Source organism: Alligator mississippiensis, chromosome 2 (assembly GCF_030867095.1).
Source record: "Alligator mississippiensis isolate rAllMis1 chromosome 2, rAllMis1, whole genome shotgun sequence".
Classification (NCBI taxonomy): domain Eukaryota; kingdom Metazoa; phylum Chordata; order Crocodylia; family Alligatoridae; genus Alligator; species Alligator mississippiensis.
In genome coordinates, this window is record NC_081825.1 from 179,975,648 (window position 1) to 179,996,536 (window position 20,889).

The 20,889-nt window shown below is 53.3% G+C and overlaps 1 protein-coding gene across 1 annotated transcript in view; it reads left to right on the forward strand.

The window, feature by feature from the left end:
• The window catches only part of B4GALNT4 (beta-1,4-N-acetyl-galactosaminyltransferase 4), a 118,466-nt gene that overhangs the window by 51,403 nt on the left and 46,174 nt on the right, over positions 1-20,889 (forward strand). The window contains exon 2 of the mRNA XM_014604184.3: positions 12,038-12,153. Within this exon, the coding sequence (XP_014459670.1) occupies positions 12,038-12,153 (116 nt within the window). The remainder of the gene's footprint in view (positions 1-12,037; positions 12,154-20,889) is intronic.

The following is a 20,889-nucleotide window of genomic DNA, read 5'->3' on the forward strand; positions in this document are numbered from 1 at the left end:
TTCCTAATATCTAAGCTAAACCTCCCTTGCTGTAACTTGAGCCCATTGCTCCTTGTTCTGTCATTTGCCACCACTGAGAACAGTGTGGCTCCAGGTGGCTAAGGTGATTCTCCAGAGTAGAGTCCCTCCATGGCCAAGACGGAAAGGGCAGGGGTCCCACCAGTTTGAAGAATGGGAAGAGAGCTTGCAAAGCCAGTGGCAGAAGAGGCCAGCTGGTTAGTGTGCCCCACCAGTCATAGGGTTAAAACCTCTTAATGCGGGCAGTGGTGATGGGTGAGGGAGGCACTTAGTCAGTAGGAGTATCAAGGGTTACTCTGATCCCTTTGGAGTTTTAACACCGTGTCTGTCACCTGGTTTCTGGGCTGCTTGGCACAAGCACATTGTTCCCTCACAGGATTTGACATCCATACTATCTCCATGACCTGGAAACATTTTGAGAACCTCAGCTGTAGGGAGACTGCCAGCCTGTTGATATCTGATAGCTGGAGGGAGACAAGGAGGTTTGGCCAGGGTCAGGATGTGGGTCTGGTTGTCCTGCAGGAAGCCCCACCTGGGCATAATTTTGGCCTCCTCCCTTCGGAGCACGAGGTAGGGCTGGTGACGTGTTTTCATGGTGTTTGTGTCTCTGAGGGCAGCTGAGCTGGAGATAGATTTGTTCTTCTACCAGGCACTTCCACCTGCTTCATTACTGATCAGTGATGCGTGACCCAGGAAGAGGAGCTGACAGAGCAGTCAGCCACCATGGCGGGGCTGACGCGCATGCACAACTATAAAACTGAGGGAATCATGTAGGCGAGACAGTTACAGCCTTGAGACCCAAATGTCAGCAGGACCCCATGGAGCCAACTTTGTATGCCTTGCTACTGAGGAAATGCATGCACACTTCTCTGCTCACCACAGTGGTAAAGGGGTGTGAGGAGCAACCCACCCTGCAAAGCAAAGCTGAAATGTCTTCGTGGTGGTTCCTTCGTGGGCTGTGAGTTCTAGTCATCTCTGTCACTGAACTGTCTTTGTAACAGGATAACCTGTTCCAGTGTTTTGCTGCCATCTGTGTGAGAAAATTTCTCTTACTATCTAACTTGAACTTCCTTTGCTGCAATTTGAGACTTTGTTTCTTGTTCTGGCATCTGCCACCACTGAGAACAGTCCAGCTCCATCCTCTTTGGAACCACCCTTCAGGTGGCTGAAGGCTGCTATTAAATCCCCCTCCTCAGCCCTCCAGACTTCTCTTATCCCACCCAGTTCCCTCAGCCTCTCCTCATAAGTCATGTGCCCCAGCCCTCTATTTCTGTTGCCCTCCACTGGACTTGCTCCAGTTTGTCCACACACCATTTCTGTAGTGGGGAGCCCAAAACTAGACACTATTCCAGGTGTGGCCTCATCAGTGCTTAATAGAGGGAAATAGCTACTGCCCTCAAATAGCCACTCTTATTAATGCAGCCCAGTATGCCATTAGCTTTCTTGGCAACAAGGGCACACTGCTGGCTCATATTCAGCATATTGCCCATTGTAATCCCCAGGTCCTTTTTTGCAGAGCTGCTTCCCAGCCAGTCAGCTCCCAGCCTGTACTGGTGCATGGGACTGTTCCCTTCTAAGTGCAGGACTTTTTACTTGTCCTTTGTGAACCTCATGAGGTTTCTTTTGGTCCAACCCTCCAATTTATCTAGGTCAGTCTGAATCCTAGCCCTACCCTCCAGTGTATCTACTACTCCTCCCAGCTTGATGTCATCTACAAACTTGCTGAGGGTGCACTTCATCTCATCTTCCAGTTTGTTGATGAAGACACTGAACAAAACCAGCCCTCGGACCAACCCCTAGGGCACTCCACTTGATACCAGCTGCCAACTAGATATCAAGCCATTGATTAGTACCCTTTGAGCCCCACAATCCAGCCAGTTTCCCATCCACCTTACAGTCCATTCATCTAGCCTGTACTTCCTTAGCTTGCTGGCAAGAAGGTGGTGGGAGACTGTATCAAAGTCAAGGTATAGATGGCTGAAGTCTGTGCAGAGAGGATGTGCTCTGAACTAAATGCTTCAGTTTAAGACAGGAAGTGAAGAAGAATCCTGCCATAGCTCCTTCCCTGGCTGACTGGGAGAATTGAGTTTCCCAAACCTGGGCACAATGCCCTCTTGTGGTGGTCTGTCCCTGGGCATGGTGGGTTGAACTAAGGATAGCCAGTGCAGCTGCAGCCTTCCCATCACTGCCCGCATCTGGATTACCCTGAGGGATGTCATATGCTCTGTTAAACTTCCTAGACATGACTCACTGAGTTTAGAGACCATTATTAATTAATAAAAACAAGGCACAGAAAGAAACTAAATGCCCCCGGGCCAAGGAGCTAAGCAGCGATCTAATGGCGCGCAAGCTGTTTGGAGCGGGGGAAGAGTTGATGGCTTCGCTGTTCACCCATCCAGACTGTTCCCACCACCTTTTGGGCTGGGCTGTGTGCAAACCAGCCTTTCATGAGCTCTACCCCTGCTCCAGCTTCACAGAGCATCTCTGTAGTAGCCTCCATAGCACAGGTGGTGGATGTTTCCTGGGCTCTGGGTGAGTTGAACCCCCTCCCATGCCCTCTGCTTCTAGTCGTAAAATCATGAAAAAGGTTGAAAGGAAGGAGGGGGTTGATTTTGCCTGACGTGCCTCAGCAACACTCGTCCAGTCAAGGGTCCCTTTGGCATTCAGGGCAGCACGCTGAAGGGCAGCCCATGCCACCGGGATGTAAATAAGATTGTCTGCTCTGTGCCTCCCACGCCTTGTCCCTCCTCTCAGCCACCCGCTCTTTTGACCCATTGATCAGCTCTCGCCCCTCCTCCACTCCCCCAGTCTGAACGGATGTGTGATGCCACTTGAAAAGGAAGAGAAAGAGTTGGGAGGGCAATTTGGAGCATGGGGGCTGATTCCAGCAATGCAGAGAGCTGCGAAAAGGGAGAGAAGAAATGAGGCCGTCAGGGCTGGGTAATGACTAGGAGCCGAAGAAGAAGACTTTAGAACTTAATTTCCTGTTTCTGAGATGCGGGCCGTGGTGTGGATGATATTTCTGCTTCCATCTCCTAGGAGACATGGGGGGGTGCGCTGTCTCTGGAATACTAATGGGCTCTGGGCTGTGCACTGGCAGGGCGGGGAGGGGGATGCTAGAGTGGCGGAGGGAAGCTTCAGGATGGTGGTGGGGGAGAAGGGAGTTGAGTTCTCCCCATGCACCCTGAGTCTGGAGTAAGAGGCTCAGCCCATCCCAGCTCGGGGCCCAGGGCTGCCCCTTCACCAGGCACGGCCTGGGGTGTATGCGAGGGGGTTGCATTTGCATTGCCCATTGAGAGGGTGCGAGAATACCACGCGACAGATTATTACAGTGGTGCCTGTCGCTCCAGTGGTGAGGGTCTGTCCGCTCCTTGGCGTCCCATGATCTCCGCGAGAAAGAGACCGAGCGCCAGCTTCCCATCAAGGGGGAGGGTTGGGGAGGATCTCAGTTCTCTCCAAAGGAAGCCATCTCTCTTGAGACTGAGGCTTGTGGTTGGGCCCGAGGGCTCCCAGAGCCACAGATGGGCTTGGCAGCCTCTGTGGGGGTGGAGAAAGTCACAGCAAGCTGGGGCCTCCCTCATTGGGGTCCAGGGGTGGTGGTGGCTTGGTGGGCAGACACAGGGAGAGATGTTGGTGCAGTGATCTCCCCTCCACACCCTCTTTCCCTTCCCTACAAAGCTCACCAAGGAAACCAAGCCAAATCCTCCCTGTCCCCTCCCCCACACCTTTCCCTGAATTATAGGACAGGCTCCAAGGCTGCAGCTGTGTTTGCCAAGTGAGAAGAAAGCAAATCTGCCTTTGAACAAGCCCCAAAAGCTCCTGTTGGGAAGGGCGATGTGTATGGAAAGGAGGGCACAGTTTTCTGTGAGGGCATGCAAATGTTGCTTATAAAGACTAAGCCTGGAGCAGTCAGGTGGGCAGAAGGAGGGTCTCATGGGTACTGGAACTGCAACTGGGAAGTGCTGCAGACAAGGGGTCTGAGCTCAGGGCTGGGTACCAGGCATCACCAGGCCTCAGGCACAGCACCAGTACAGCCTCACAGTGTGGCTTGATGGGAATCGCTGCCCCAATTTCCCTCCGGGGGTGAAGGTGGGAGAGGCCCGCTCTCAGTTATATCTGTTTGGTTCTTCCAACCTACAGAGCACTATGTCTATGGTAAGGAAGGAGCCTCATCTCACAGTACAAACTCTGCCCAGTGTACACTTGGGACCGGAAGCCAGTACACCCAGCAGGGTCCAGGAGGCTGTTAGCTGGCTAAGAATGGTGAACTGAGTTGTGGGGAGCAGGGTCTCCCTCAAGTGCATCATTAGCAGCAATCAAAGCCTAACAAAGCCTTCAGTACCACCTGCGGAAGCCAATTCATCCTTTCTTCACAACTGGTGTAGTCTGTTATACCTCAGCTCAGAGGTGAACAACTGGCCAGGCCTCTTACAGGCAGCCACTGGCTCTGTAATGTGCCCCTGGTTGAGAGTTGTGTGGAGGCCACAGGAGGTAGACTAGGATCCAGCATCCTCCCCTGGAGTCAAGCCAGTTGTCCAGTACCAAGTGGACTGCAAAGCAATGCAAAGCCAAAAAGTTTCTCTGTACATGGCACAACCTGCGATGTGTTTCAGTACAGGCAGGAGCCAAGCTGGTGTACAGGGAAGCCTCAGAGGAGATGTGCATGGCAGCGGTAACTTTGTGTCTCTGATGGGTGCCTCTTTTCCACTCTTTTGGCTCACATTTATTAAGGCAATTGAGTTCTCTTGTCACTTGATGTGTTCATAGAGTGTAGCATCTCCCTCTGTTTTATGCTGGCAATAATAATCATTAAAGGCCTGGCTTGTGAGTTCAGTCTACACCAGGGACACCAAACAGGCCCATGGGCTGGATCTGGCCTGCAGAGCTGCTCCAGCCAGCCTGCCAGAATACCAGTGAGCCAGGGACTTTGGGTGTGTGGCCAGTAACAGGCTTGGCCTGTCGCATTATATGGGGCCCTGAGCCTCTATGGACATGGCCATGGGTGGCAGGGGGACAAGTGAGGGCTGTGCCCATACAGCCCTTGATTGCCTCGCTGTTGCTTGACCCACTGCTGCTTGTGCCACCTCCAACACAGCAAGCAGCCACCTGGCCTGCCGGCACTTGCCCCACTGCCACTGCAGTGGCCACTGACTCCACCCCATTCCCTAGGCCAGATCCAGCCTGTGAGGAGCCCCATGGTCTGGATCTGACCTGGAGCACATTGTGATTTGGACCCCCTTGTTCCACTCCAAGACTGTCTGATCTGTTCTGCCATCAGCTTTGCAAAACCAAACTCCCTGCCCCCCTACTCCTGCCAGCCCCTACGGCTCAACCCACATTACCTTGGAAGCAGAGATCCTGTGTTTCCCCCACCTTCGAAAGGGGGTCCTTTCAGATCCGTGTGTTTATTTTAAATAGACCAAGGTGTCAATTTCATGGTGGGGGGAGAGACAGTACATGCTTGAAGAGCTAATACGGTTTTAAAATCCCTGATCTGTTATTCTAGGGAAGTAGATTATTTTAATGCTGTAAGCAGGGACTTTTTATAAACCTCACTTGCTCAGCAGGCAAGAAGGATCAGTGCAAGTCATGGAGGGAAGTTTTCAGGTTGGGAATAATTATCCCTGACACCCTGTAACTGAGCCATTCGAGAATGGCGCTTAGAGTGATGTGCTTGGCACCGGGTACCTGGAGTCTTCCAAGAACCAGCTGTTCCTTATTTCTTCACTGCTTGCTTCAAAGTACTCTGCCCATTCCTACTTCCTCTGAAGTGCAGGCGAGGTTTGCCACTAACCTCAGGCAAAGCAGGATCAGGCTGCAAACTGGCATGCAGCCCACCCTTCAGAGCCACGGGCCAGATGCTCCATTGCTGCTCACACAAACATTTACTCTGGGGCAAAGCAGGCACCGAGTACTGGCAGGCTGAGTGGGGTCCCATTTTTCAGTGAGATGAACAGCTGTATATGGTTCTAGTGGACAGAGAATCTGGTCTCACCAGGGGCATAGGGTCTGATCCAACAAGGTATTGAGGCACTAAACTCTAAATGGGGGCTAGTGTTCCAAAATTTGGCAAGGGGACCAGGGCTCTCAGCACCTTCCTCACTCAGCAAAGTCAGTGCATGCCTCAGGCTCAGGCCCTACTCCAGGTGCTGGCCCAAATGATGAAAGGGAAGGAGCTCAAGTGGTGACTGTTTAATGTGCACCTCATCCTCAGCAAGCTGCAGTTGAGCATGGAGGTGGATCTCCGCCCCTGCACTGCCTGCAGCCTTCACAGGGAGCTGCTGACTCACCCTGCATCATGACCCTGAGGCTCCGGGGAGATGGCTCTGCTTCGGAAAGACCTTTGCAGACCTGTCACTAACAGCCCTGTTGACACAGAGCTCACAGCTCACGGTGGCATTGGCCGCAGGTGCCTTCCCAGTGACTTGTCTGCCAGCAAGGGGGGTCCTTGCAGGCAGGGGAGGGCCAAGGGAGGCTTGTCAGGTCAGCTTTGACTTAATTGTACATGAATGCTAACCCCTTGCTCTCTCCTCTCCCCCCTCTCCCCACCTTTCCCCTTTAACTAGCTCCCTGCTAGGCCTTTCTGGGATAATATTATTACAACTTAGTCCTTCCACAAATGCATTTCTTGTAGGGCTCCTGCATGTTCACAGGGCTCCACCCTCTTGGCACCTGGGTGGAGCAGAGCATGTTTGGCAATCAACTTCTCTCCACAAGCAGCATGCAGGGTGAGGGCAGCCAGGTCCATTGGGTCACAGGGGGAAGAAGGGCCCTCCTGGGGAATGGCTTTACACCCTTCTAATCCCCCAACTCCCATGGGTATTTCTGCATCATTATCCCAACGTGGCAGAGAGGCCAGGGAACTCTACCAATGAAAAGCCAAGTCCCGTGACCAAGGGCACAGATCAAGTTCCTGGCAGAGCTGGAAAGAAGCCCACAGACCTGGCCCTTCCTCTACCAATAGATGTCCATCCAAGAGGGTAGGTTATCCACATGGCCCCCCCGACAGGCCAAAAGTGGATGTGGGTTCACAGCCTCATCCCTACCATTCCCTCAGGAGGAGGTCTGGGGGCTCCTCTGGTTTTGCGTGTGAAAAAGTGGGAATCCCAGCTGTGTCTGTACAGCAGGGATGCTACTCTTTGTGGGACGTGGGCCTCTCTGGCTCCGAGTATCTCAGCTGTGCCCCTGTGTCAGCATCCTGGTCAGAGGTGTCTTGTTTGTGCCTGAGCCTGTCAGGACCAATGTGCATTGCTGACAGGTATTTCCAAGCCACTTAGCATGAGTGAGGGCTGTGCTTCCAGCAGCCTCCTCCCAAAAACAATTGATTGGGTCCTTCACTCCTTCAGACATGGTAAATGTGAACTTGAGTGATGGGGGCTTTGCAGCTAAGAGACGCAGCTCCTACAGGAGAGTTTTCTCCTGCCAGTGCACGATTACCCAAGTCTGTCAGAGGCTTTCAGCCAAGTCTGTTCTCAGCATGCTGAGAAATGCTCTCCAGACCCTGGCCATATCCCTCCTGGCTGGGGTTATTAGCCCAGTTCCCAGTGCTACTCATGTTCAGTGGGAAGTACACCCCGAGTGATGCTCTGCCTACAGAGCCCCACAGCACAGTCCAGGGTTGGAGGGTGCAAGCCCTTTCATGTCCCCAAACTTCCACAGTCCCAAAGCTTTGGTTCTATACCTAAGACAAAGATAGGACCCATGGAGACAGCAGGGTCTCCTGCTGGCCCCACCCAACCCCGCTCAGCACCCTTCAGCAGGCCACTTAGCACCTGGGTGGAGCAGAGCATGTTGAGAAATCAACTCCTCTCCACAAGCTGCATGGAAGACAGAAGCAGGAGTGGTCCATTGAGTTGCAGGGAGAGGAGGCATCCTCCTGGGAAATTGCCTACATGCACCTCCCTGGGACAGAATTTGGAGGCTCTGGCCTTGATACAGAGCTTCACCATTTTAGGAAGCTTCTTTCTCTTTCTCCTCCCTATAGCTTCTCACAAAGCAAGACTGGATAGGATCGTAGCCCATAGGGACCCTGCAAGCCCATTCACCCTTGAGCCATGAGTGGACTCTCTTGTTTTCTTTCTACTTCACTCCTTGCTGCCTGGGGAAAAAGAAGAGTCTGGAGCTCCAGGCTGCCTCTGCTGCTCTCTGGGTTCAAATTCACCCTGTGTGGTGGCTGCCAGCTGGGTCTAGGTGACTAAGTCTGGGCTTCCCCTCTTGCTTCCCATCTCCCTCTCCATCAGCAGCTGTCAAAATAAAATGAAAATGTTTACCCACTCTAGTTGTGTCAGCTGCTCTTCCAGATGCTGTACAAGTTGGCATGGCTTTTGCTGCAATAGGGGTCCAAGCCCTGGCAGTCAGTGGCGACGTGTAGGGTGTTCACATGCACCCCCTGGGAACTCTGGTGCACCGCCTGACAGGCTGTGCTCCTCGCTTAGGTAACGGGTAGGGGGGCAGGCGTAAGCACTGGTGCCCCCCTGCAGGCTCCAGTCGGGGAATGGGAGCGCTGGATGAAGTGCTGTGGCCACTTCCGGGAGCACTGCGACCGCTTCCCGGTTGGCACGATCAGCCACAGGGAGGCCCCCCTCAGTCGGTGAGATTGGCTGCGGGGGGACTCCCCCCGGTCACTGGGGGGGCATGTGCCCCCCCTGACTAAGGTGGTACCAGTCGCCCATGCTGGCAGTTACAGCCTGGGGAGCATGTGGCAGCTGAGTCCTTTGGCTCACCCCACATTGAAGGACCCTCAGGAAGGCTGGGAGACCAAGGCTGGTATTTCCCATGACACAGGAGTTGTGTGTGTTGGGGCACCAGCTGCAGGTTTGCATGCAGGGGCCCACACCCCCCCTCCACCCTAGAGTGGGTGAGCATCTGAGTTTTCCCCTTGTTACATCCCTCACAGCATGGTCAGGGCCCTCAGGCAGATGGCATGGTGGTCATGGTTATGATGCCCTTTGGATGTAAGTGCCTTGCTCATGACAGGATGGCCCAGACCAGCAACACAGGGCAGAAGGATGCATGATGGCACTGTGCTATGGCCAGGGGGCCTTCCCCCTGTGCAGTCAAGAGCTGAGATCTTACAGGAGCTTATTCCTGCTTTTACGTAACTGCAGCAGGTTTGGCTGCATTAACAGTAATTAAACCTGACACTGAGGAGCCATGGCAAGCTGCTTAACACAACTGTAAGGAAGGAGACCTCTATGAGACTAGTGCCCCTATACGCCCCCCCACATCATGCCCCTGACTGGCATGAGCTTACCTCTCTCAGGGACAGGGGCTCTCTACCCTACCCTCTCCCACCCAGCCAGGGTCTTAGAGATGCCTTCACTACGCAGCAGGACATAGGCATCCCCTCCCATATCAGCACTTCTTCTCTTTGGGCCTTGCCCAAAATGTGAAGGGAAGCCAAGCTGCCTGGAGGGTTAAGGAGGCATTAGGCTGTGATGGCTACCTGACAGCAGCTTCTCAGACCTCGTCCTTGGAGAAGCAGCTGAGATCCAAGATAATCCCTGAAATTCCTTGAGACCAGTACTCCAATCCTCCCTCCTGGCTCTGCCAGATGCTGCACAAGTTGGCATGGCTTTTGCTGGAATAGGGGCCCAAGCCCTGGCAATCAGTAGTGACGCATAGGGGGTGCATGAGGGTGCATGGGCACCCCCTGAGAGGTGCCTTCCCCGCATGTGAAGTTTGCCCTGTTCCCAGATTATGGCAAGCAGTCATTTCACTTAACAAGCTGTCTGTGCTCAGGAGAGATGCACCTCTGGCAGGGGGTCAGCTTTGGGGCCCCTAGCAAAGCTCTGGGATGAGAGGGAGCAGGTAGTGCTACAGGCTACACGTGGCAGAGCCGTTGGGGCCCATGGCTGGAAGGTGGGGTGGGGGCTGCAGGTCAGGGCTGAAAGCCCTGGAGAGAGCTGTGCCATGGCAGGTGGTGTTGTAGGTTAGAGTTGAACCCATGCCAAAGTTCACACAGCACTTCCCTCTCCTGCCCTGAGCTCTACCTAGGGCCCCCTCCAGGGGCTCCCTCTAGGCACTGGGGTAGATAGCATTTGTCCATTAAATAAGGGAGCTGGGGTGGGTGGTGAACGTGTGGAAGGATGCGAACAGGTGGGTGTCCAGCAATGAAGGTACTGAGCAAGGAAGGTATTTTCTCATGAGGCCACTGGTGGTTGGGGGAAGCCGGAAGTGATGGACATATGGCATGGGTCTCTCTGGGCAGTTTGCTGTGGTACCCCCAGGGACAGCTCTTCTTGCTGTAAATGCGCTCAGGCAAGGCCTGCTCCAGAGGTGAATTAGGCTGTTTACCCTCGAGGCAGTTCCTCCTACAGGGCACCTTTGAGCAGAGCCTGCCTTTCAAGCTGCTGGGGGTGGCAGGTTTCCTGAAGGACAGTGTTGCTGCATCTTGTTCTCCCTTGAGATTTCATAGAGCTGCAGCATCTAAGGAGACCTTCTCTGTCTCCTCAAGTTCCCCATAGCCTGCTACCCTCCTTTGTGCTGTCTTTAACCAGACGCCATGGGACCAAGCCTTCCTTAAACATTTTGGTTGCACGCATATGGTCGTACCAAAGGGGAGGCCTGTTCAGGGGCTGATCAGCGACAAAAGGGCCTACTGCACTGCCCACACAACTCTCCCCCCTGTCTGTTGGCCCCCTGGGTCTAGTAGAAAGGAAGAGAGAGAGCCTGTGTGTATGTTTGTGTGTTGACAACTGACCACTCCTGGGACCTGAGAATGGAAGGCCTGGGGCAGACATCTGTGCCCTAGTAAGTTCAACACTCACACTTACCCCATGGCTCAGGTACAGCACTGTTGTGGGGGAGAGAGAGAGCTGGAGCCTCTAATTGGATCATAACCTTGGACAGTTCAAGTCATCTGATGCAGATAGGATGAAGTTACACATTATCCTTAGACCATACTTAGGGCACTCAACATGCAAGCATCCACATGTTAAAGCTCATTAACTCATGCTAAGTGCCCTCTGAGCATCTCAAAGTTATACCGCTTCAGGCAAGGGTTAACTCTGGGCCATGCACCTAGCTCGTTTTTAGGGTAACTACACAGTATGCTCCACAGAGATAGAACAAGCAATATGCAGTCCTCCAGCATCCAAAATCCACATTTTGCGGTGATTAAAATGAAACACCACTATATAGTAGTGGTGTTTCATTTTAATCACCGCAAAATGTGGATTTTGGGCTACTTCTTTTCATCCAAAAATTGGGGTTTTTTATCAGAGAAAGCCAGGATCCCTGATGTTCACCTTGTGGCAGTCCACCTGCCACCTAGTGGCAAGGTGCTCTAATAGCCCCTTCTGTAGTAAATACCCCGGGGCAACTCAGGGCCCCAGAAATGAAGCTGCCTGGTGCATATGGGGTAGGAAAGACATGTAAAAGGCTTTTAGGCTTCATAGACGAAGGAGAATTTAACATTGTAGAAAACCCATGTTAATTATACCAGGGACAATGCATCACGTGCCCAGGCCTGTCTTTGTGAGCAGATGGTTGCCTGTAAAGAATGGGGGTGAGTATTATTTGAGGCTTGAAGCAGGAGACCTTAGGAGTCAGGATTACTGGATCCTCTTTCCCTCCTGACCTTGGGCAAGTTACTCAACTCCAGTGCCCATGTTTCCTCATCTCCTGTACAAACACCAACACTTTCCACACCCCTGGAAGTGCTTTGGGATCGGCAAAGGAAAAGTGCTACAAACAGGCTGGTCAGGACGGGGTAATTCCTCTGAACAGACACACCCTGCAGGTCCCTCTTGACCCCACCCTCTGCTAATTCATACCCCTGTATAATTTTACCTGTGCAGCCACCACTGCAGAGCTGGATCTTGCTATGGACGTGGGCTGAGCCCCTGGTAGATGCCAGTGGTGGTGCTGGTGGCCCAGGCCTCTATTCACTGCTTCTCACATGGGCCCGATGCTCCTCAGGTCTGTGGTGAGTGTCCCTGGGGGCAGACAGGCTGGTAATGGTTTGTGGGCAGGAGGTGATTCTCATGCGCTCCATGCACCTGTTTTTCATTTGCAGATGGCGAGCGGCTGGGCGAGGTGACAGATGCTGGCAGGCGAGCAGCTGGGGCTCTTGCCTCTCCTCAGCAGAGGAAGGCCGAGGACTCCAATGAGAGCCGGGAGGAGGAGCAGATGGTAATGTCAGGGGTTGCTGTGGGGACCCAGAAGCATGTGGGGTGGGCATGTATGGATTGGTGTCTGGGCATTCATCCTCTTGGGGGCATCCCAATAGGGGTGTCTGAGTAGGCATGTTGAGAGTAGCACCCCGTTAGAAAGTGCATGGTGCTGTGTGGGATTCTCCTTGGTCTTGGTTAACATATAGCACCAAGTCTCCCTCTAATAAAACATAGAATGCAGACTGGGGCAGGGTGCATGTGTGGGAAGGAGGTGTCCCTGTGGCAGGATCTGGTTGGAGAGGGGATAGCAGGTGTGTGTTGAGGGTTGTCTGTGGCACTGCTCTGCTGGTAATGTCATGGCAGGGCATTTCCCATGGCATCACTTTGTGGGAGAGCCTCTGATGGCACATGTGTGGGAACCCAGGGGCATTGCCCTATTGCAGAAGGCACAGCAGGGGATGCGTTTGGAGGATGGGGCATTCCCCATGGCATTGCTTTGTCAGAAGGCAGTGCCATAGGAATCCCTCTTGAAGGCAATCCAAGGTGTGGGGCTGTGAAAGCAGAGGATGGGGGTCTTCAGTGGCATCCTGGAGGAGGTACCTCTTTGGCAGGCCCATGCTAGGGGCAGCCAAGTGCTGGCCCATCAGGTAGAGCTCATGGGGCCAGTGCTAATGTTCCCCCCTCTTTCAGGTCAAAAGGGGCAGAACCCTGCTCCCATGCTTCACCAGGTGCCACATCTGCCATCTCAGCCCCTCTGGGGCTCCAGCAAGAGCCAACAAGGCTCCCATCTGTTTCTGGATCTGTGTCTCTCCTGAGGTCCCTCACCTGGAACTTGCTGCAAAAGGCTGCCCAGGTCCCCTGACTTGAGGGGAGGGACAGAGCTGAGCAGCTGGCTCGGTCCAGTGCATGGAGGTCCCAGGCCATGCTGGCAGTCAGTCAATTCCCCCAGGCAGTCTCTGAACAAACGGCAAGCCTTCTTGGCAGAGCCAGAGCCTGACCGAAGGGAAGCTCATATTTCACCGCCTGACAGTGATACTTAATTTCCCCCTCATTGTGATAACGGTGACATTGACCGATCGCTGCCCCTTTTATGAGGCACTGGCAGCCACGGGCCGAGCCAGGGACGCGAGGGAAATATCAACAGCCCTGTCAAGAAGATAACGTGACAGCAATTAGCATGAGGAGGAGGCCATGTCACGCTCATTGGGATCTGCACTGACCCCATTCAGAGCCCTGTTCCAAGTGGTCCAGAGCCAGGAGCCCACTGTTGTCCCTTAGCATGCAGCTGCCTGTGCTCTGCTGCCCTGGGTAGACAGGGGAAAGCAGTTTTCCCTGGCCCAAGGAGTCTGAAAGTCCTTGACATGTCTGTCCTGAGCCTGAATATTGCTCCTTTGGGCCTAAGTTGCCACCATGTCCAGCCAGAGGGAGTTCCTGTCATCTTCAGTCATGCTTCTGGGAAAGAAGGGGTTGTGACAGAAAGCAGCAACCTGTCCAAGGTCCTGCAGCAAGCCAGCCTTGGAGTGGAAAGCACAACCCAGGTGTCTGGCCACTTTACCCCCTGCTTTATTCATGGGCAAACTCTTCCCTAGGCTGCACTGTTCTTTCCAACGTCAGTTCCACCCTGCAGCTTTCTTATATGTGGCACATAACAGAGTTCTCCTTTCAGCGGGTGGCATTGCCTCGTAACAACTCTCATCCCATCGTGCGGTGAGGCAGAGCAGCCCAGCCTACCTGCTGGGCCTGGCCCATCATGGCTGTTCTGCTCTTCAGCTCTTCCACACAGCATGTCTTCTTGCACCATCTTCCCTGCACAGCCCTGCACTCTGCGTGTGAGGAGGCTATAGCCAGTGCCTGCCCTTCTTCCAGCCCTCAGCAGACTGGGTGCCCTCACTGTACAGCAGGCCCTCTTGCCATCCCCACTCTTGCTCTCTATCCCATGCCCCATTGCCTGAATGGGAGAGCTCTTCCAGGGTGAGGTAGAGGCCAGCACCACTGGCTTAACCACACTTTGGTCTCTGCTCCCAGCAAAGAGCACTGACAGCACAGGGGAGTCTGTCAAAAGTACCCATTGAACCCAACTGTCCAAGACTCTCCCACAGGGACTCCAGCTTGTCTTCCCCACAAGGCAGCTCCAGCTCCAGCTTCAGCAACCACCCGTGGCCATGCATATGCAGTCCTTGCTGCCTCAGACCCTGCTTCCTCAGCACCTTGGGACTTTGGATCTACTTGTGTCCTCTGCAAGCAAAATGGGGCATCAGGGTCCCCTCCTGCCCACCCGAGCTCAGCTGTGGCTCTCCAAGCCATGCTGTATCCCACTCCATGCAGCCTCTAAATAACCACAGATCACGTAGTGTTCCCTCCATGCAGGAACTGGAGGGGTGCATTGGCCCCTCCCTGCCCACAGGCCCCTTCCCTTCCACCCCAGATGCGGCAGGAGGTGATTTCTGGGCATGAGATCCTTTGCTAGTGACAGAGGTGGGGCACTGTGTCATGCAAGGCTGCAGATGCAGCCAAAGCTGCTTCTGAGCCTTGCAGGCAGATGAAAGAACTGGCCCCTTTTTTGAATGGAAATATTCCCATGGGCATTTTGTTTCCAGAAATAGCATCCAGGGCAGGGGAGTGTTGGCGTGCAGCGTCCTGCCACAGCGTTCCTGGGGCTTTCCAGGCACTTAGGTATGCCTTGTGCAAGGCAGGCTCAACGGGACAAAAAGGAAATCAGGGCACAGAGCATGCAGCTAGTGACACAGCTGGAAACAAAGCGAGTGGCCTTGCTGTCCAACACCTGAACTACACCTTCCCTTTGAAATCAGAGCCCCCAGAGACTCATCCATACTCTGCTAGGCAGCCAGAGCTGTTCTTTGCTCAAAACAGAAAGGAGCTTCACTGATGTGGATTGTGGCTGTGGTGTTAGGGGCTTGGAGTATACACCCACCATCTATATGCAGATATTGCCCTGGTCTAGCTGACAGCAGCAGGGGGAAGCTGCCTAGTTTCCACCCCCATTGCCTATTCCTGTGGTCAGTCTTGCACTGCTGAAGCCACATCACCATTGTGCCATCTGTGTGCCTGGTGCTGTGCTGCCCCTGCTGCAACACGTTGCATTGTGGGTAGGCATCCTGGGGTGCTTCGCTGCACTCTGAATCGCAGGAAGCTTTCAGGGGAGACAGGAGGAATTTGTGGGAGAGCGGAGTTATGCTCCCACAATCCTTTGCATCATGTCCCAGAATCCTCATGGGCACCTACGTTATTTGTGTTTTAAACATCTCCCCATAGCAGAGGCTGGGGCTTCAGTTATCGCTGAAGTTCAGAGCTGATGGCTCCAAGGGCAAGGGCTGAGTGGCCTCCATCAGATAACTATGGCTTTAATGGGCTTTAATGTATTAATGTACGAAGGCCAATCTTTGCCCTTCTGCCGAACACTTTGAGAAGAAGGAGTGCTGCTCTCCCCTCCCTAGCACTAAGTGAGCCCACAGTGCAGTCAGAACAGGGAGTGGGGGTGTGAATAGCTGCCTGTGTAAGCCTAGGGAGGGGAAGAGTTCATTCTGTTTAGAGAGAAAACAGGGAAGGCTGAAGCAGCTGCCTGGCTCCAAAGCAAACAGGCCTGGCTAAAAAAAGGAGATGGAAGGCGCGGAGCTGTTTCCACCCCAGCGACTTGTTAATTGCAGGCCCACCATCAGCACAGCCAGCTCCACGATGCTGACTCCCAGCCCCTCCTCCCATGGTGCCCCCACGCCCCTCCCCCCCCAACCCCTCGCTGCCAGGGAACAGAGAGGCATTTATGTGCCCCTGCCTTCAAGTGAGGACCCACTCCAGGTGCATGTGTTAGTAACAAAACCCAGCTGCATGCCACAAACTGGGAGCCAAACATGGGTCACTGTTGACACCATTGGCAGGGATTGATCTAGCAGCCACCTGAGGAACCTTCCCCTCAACCACATGACTCCCAGGGGCCTACGATTATGTGCCACTGTAGTGGCTACTTTGATCTCTCCACTCTGAAGGGTCCCCACTCATCCCTTCATCCTGCAGGTCTTTTAGCACAGAAATGGGCATGGAAACACCAAGGCATGTAGGAGGTGATGTGAGAGGACCCAGTGCCCCAGAGTGCCCATGGCATCCCGCTCCCCCTCCCGCAAGGCAATCCATCACCGTGAGGTCCCCTTCCCAACGGCAGCGCAGCTCAGAGACCACTCCATAATTACGGCTAGAAGCAGCGGAAGGGATCCTTCCTCAGAAACAATCAGAGTGTAATTATGCCGCCTTCCTAATCGTGTCTTCAGAGGGCATTGTTCCCCTCCTCTGGGGCTTTAATTAGTTCGTTTAGACAAAGTTTGCTAATTTTTTCCTCAGCACTGTGCATCCTAATGGGCTCCTCTTTGTTTACAGTACCTCTGTGCCTCCTCTTGTCTCAGAAGCCAGCTCTCTCCCACTCTGCCCAGGCTGTCTACGCTCACATTCCCTTGTGAGGGGACCACAGCAGCCTCCTCTTCCAAGGGGCTGCTTCCTGGCACTGCTCTGTGGGGCTCCGAGGTCTGGTGTTTTGGGTGCCATCTCAACTGGGACACTGGATTTTTCTTTAAGAAGCATAAATAATTGCACATTCATCACTGCAGACTGTAGAGGCTTAATTGGGGTCAGGTCCCTTTGTGCCAGGCACTGCATGCCCCAAGTGCATTAAAAGAGGCTTTGCCCTTCCTGCCCTTCTCTTGTATTTACCTCCCTGCTTCTGTGTCTACCCTGTGGGGCACCTGTGTCAGGCTTTGTATGCCATGTATTAACTTCCAGTGGGGGAAAGGGACCAGCATGTGGGACTGGGAGTCAACATACAGCAGCCTAGAGGCAGACACAGACCTGATACTTCATTCTGTCACCTTGGGCATGCCCCTTCCCTGGCCCTGTGCCCATCTGCTTGTGGCACTTGGAGCCCTTTGGTGCCCTCAGGGAGCACACAGAGCCTGTCCCAAGGTTGGTGGGGAGGACCAATCTGGGAGAGCTCTGGAAAGTGCTGTGATCGAGCCTGCCTCTTCCTTTCCACACTCCACAGCCTAAGACATTTGTCCCCTTTCCTTTCCCATTGTTAGAAGTTCAGTTGCCCAGCGACATTAAATCAAACGCAGAGCATGCAGTCCACAAGGGCTGCTATTGACAGCTGCACTGGGACTGCCGGTATCACAAGAGAAGGGGGAGCTATGGAGCCAGACTTAACCCCAGGGCATCATTACCAGCTGGGAGGAGGGGCCGCACACTCCACACCAAAGGCGGTGGAAGGATCTGAGGCCTGTGTTCAGCTGCCTTGGTCTCCCAGGGCTGTGGGGTGGGAGGTTCTTAATTCTCCAGTTCAGAAAGAAAGGATGAAAAGAGGAATGTCGGACATCAAAGGGGAAGGATTCAGAGCCTCTCTTCTTTTTTTCTGAAGACCTCCCCTGCTCCAATCATTAGTTTGTTACAGCAGTGGTTATCCTCCCCACACCCCCCTCGCAAGCCAGCTGTCTCTGGCTTGGGGCAGGAAGCTGCACTTCCCTTAGTCTCCCTGCTGCGCTGCTCCTTTCCAAACCAAGTGCAGAACTAAGTGTGGGCAGGTGATAGGAATAGCACCTGATTCATGGCAGGACTGCATGCCACTGAGCAAAGGCATGTTTCCAGTAGAGAGCCAAGTCCTTAGCTAGATAATAACCTGAATGGGCTTTTGGTCCATGAATTTACCTGTACCAAAGAAGTTTCTGCTGGATGAGAGGTTGTGCTTTCACCAGCATTGTCTTTTCTGAGGTGTTTACCATTGAACGGACCTGATGTTTGGCAGGACACATTAGGAGGTGCCATGGTATACTCGAGGAGGTCATGGGTCCACTTGGCTCAGGTGGGCCCCGATGAATCATGCAGGTGCCCACAGTGCATTGCAGTGCTCCAGCATCCCTCATTAGAGAGCAAGACCTATCAAGATGGGGTTTCGCATGCACACACATGCAGTTCAGTTGTAAGCTGGACCTCTTCCAATCCACCTGGCATGCAAAAGAGAAAGAGAGGCTCCCTGGTGAGTTTTTCTTTGCTGGCTGCAGTTGCAAAAATATCAACAAAGAAATGGAAATGAAGAACCATGCAAGATGTCCTATCTGTCTTCCAGCAAGCTCTGTTCAGCAGTGTTTATACAGGACAGGACAAGAGGGTCACCCTGTAGGAGCAGGTCTGCTTCTTCCTGCAAGGGGGCAGCAGTGCATGCCTTTAGGGCAGGGGTTTTCAACCTGTGGTCCCTGGACCCCTGGGGATCTGCAGACTATGTCTAAGGGGTCTGTGAAAGATGACTGTGATCAATCAGAAGTATGTGAATACCCACACTTACAATTCAAAGGGGTCCAGACCTCCCTTACAGTTCTTTTAGGGGTCTACAAGTGAAAAAGATTGAAAGCCACTGTCTAGGGTGTGCCAGTGACCAACACAAAGGTGCCCATTAACAAAACACTTCAGGTTGCTTTTCTGCATGAATAGGCAGGGTCTTGTAGGGGGAAGGCTCAGTGCTGGAGGGAAGAGGAAAGATTTGGGGGGGGAACTGCTAAGCACAGCTAAAAGGCTGAGGAGCAAGGAGAGAGGTGGTCAAATAGCTGCATGAAAGATCAAGTTGCAAAGAAGGCCTGGCATGTGCCCAGACAGAGCCTGCACAGAGTGCCCCTCACAGTGGCCTGAGCCTTCTGGTGCCTGGGAGGAAAGCGTTGGGGAAAAGGTTCCCCCAGGACTCTCCTTGACAAGGAGGCATAGTTGGCCAGGGTGGGAGCTCTCCCAGCTCCTACTAACCTTGTCATTTGGCATCCCTGGGGAGGGGTGGAGGCATTTCATCTAGCCCTCCTCTTTGCTTAGCATAATTAAATCATCTGCCTCTCTCGCAATCCTCCATCCTCGCTTACTGCTTGGTTGATCCCTTTGAATTGTGAGGCACAAACACAGAATCAGATTAGCTTAATCCCTTTAAAAGGAAGAGAGGAACCCACAAGGCAGCCTGCCTCCATAGCAGCCCACTCACCTGTCTGGTTCCTAGCAGGGTGAAGGGCACTGTAATTTTGGATAGGAAACACCCTAGGCCAGCTGGTGAGTGCCTGCCACACAAATACCAGGCTTCTGATCATGTCAGGTCATCACTTAGCTTAGCATGCTGCTCCCATCCCATTCTGCCAGAGAGAAACTCTCTCCCCAGAGACAGCCAAGTAGAGCCACTGCATTCAGTCTCATGGGCTGGAAAGAAAACCAATACCAGCTTCCCAGGCTGCGGAAAGGGGCCCTCAGCCACCTGCTGCTGGGGTCTGGTGGCCCCTGGCCACCCCCACCCATACTGACCATGGCTTATTCCCAGCCTGATCATCATATGTCTGGTCACAGTTTTGCTGCCTCCTCCATAGTCATGACTGGGGACCAGCACCTCAGGATAACGGTATCCCCCACCACTGCTCCATTACTTCACATATACCCTGATACCAAGAACAATGAATGGATGCATCTGAGGGAAGCCAGACAGGAGCTCCTATCCCTGCAGGCTCCTCTGGAATCATGTTCAGTGCACAGCATTGACAGCCAGGAGTCCCCGGCGAATACCTGGCATCCCAAGAAGAGAAGAGACTCATAGTTTGTCAAGGTCATAGCTGCTGAGACTCTCAGTCCCTTCTTGATGCAAGCAGCCAGGCTTGTTTGTGGCCTTCCTATGGGACAATGTAGGGGGTTAGCAATGCCCTCCCATGCCAAGGCCATGCCAAACTTGTGGTATTAGGCTGCTGGGGTAATGCTAGACAAGATTCATAGATTGTAAGGGCTGGAAGGGACTTCACAAGATCATCGGATCCAGCCCCCCTGCACTAGGCAGGAAAGCTAACTGAGGGTCAGGTGACCCCAGCAAGGTGATGGTCCAGTCTCCTCTCAAAGATTTCTAAGGTAGGTGATTGCACCACCTCTGGAGGGAGCTTATTCCACAGTCTGGACATCCTAACTGTGAAGAGGATTTTCCTAGGGTTAAGCCTGAAACAGTCTTCCTGGAGTTTGTGGCCATTACTCCTGGTTTTCGCCAAGGGTGCCCTGGTGAACAGTTGTTCGCTAAGCCCTTGATGTACGTCCCTCATGTAGCAGTAAGCTGCTACCAAGTCCCCTCTCAGCCTTCTCTTTTTTAGGCTGAAGTGTCCCAAGTCCCTCAGCTGTTCCTCATATGACTTGCTTTGCAAGTCTGTGATCAAGTCCATGATGGTGGATGGGAAGACTGTGCTTGGTGCCAGGGTACTATAGTGAGGATCAGGGATTGGGGTTCAGTTCCAAGATCTTCCACAGGCTTCGTGGGGACTGTAGGGAAGTCACATGACTTCTTTAGGTCCCAATGTTCCCTTAGGCAAAATGGAGTAGATCATAGAAAACCAGGGCTGGAAGAAACTAGCTGCCTGTTCCAGGTGTCTAATAATAGTACTTCCAGCCCTAAAGGGGACCAAGGAAAGCCCATAAAAGGATGCTGAACAAGCCTTAATGTCCTCCTGCTACAGGGATGGTGGATGCAGGCTGTGAACGTGGGAGACTTCCGTTTACTAGAGGATTTTTATGAGGAGTTGGTAGCTCTGCAGGCAGGGAGCAGAACTAGCAGAGGATGGATTACCCAGACCACTCAGTGCCCAAATCACTCATTGACAGCCAGAAACAAATCAGTGTTTAGACAGAACAGAAAGGGAGAGCTGGCTAAACTGGGTGAAGAAATGAATGGGGGCAGCTGGATGCCTCCAGGCCAAGCACTGGCCCT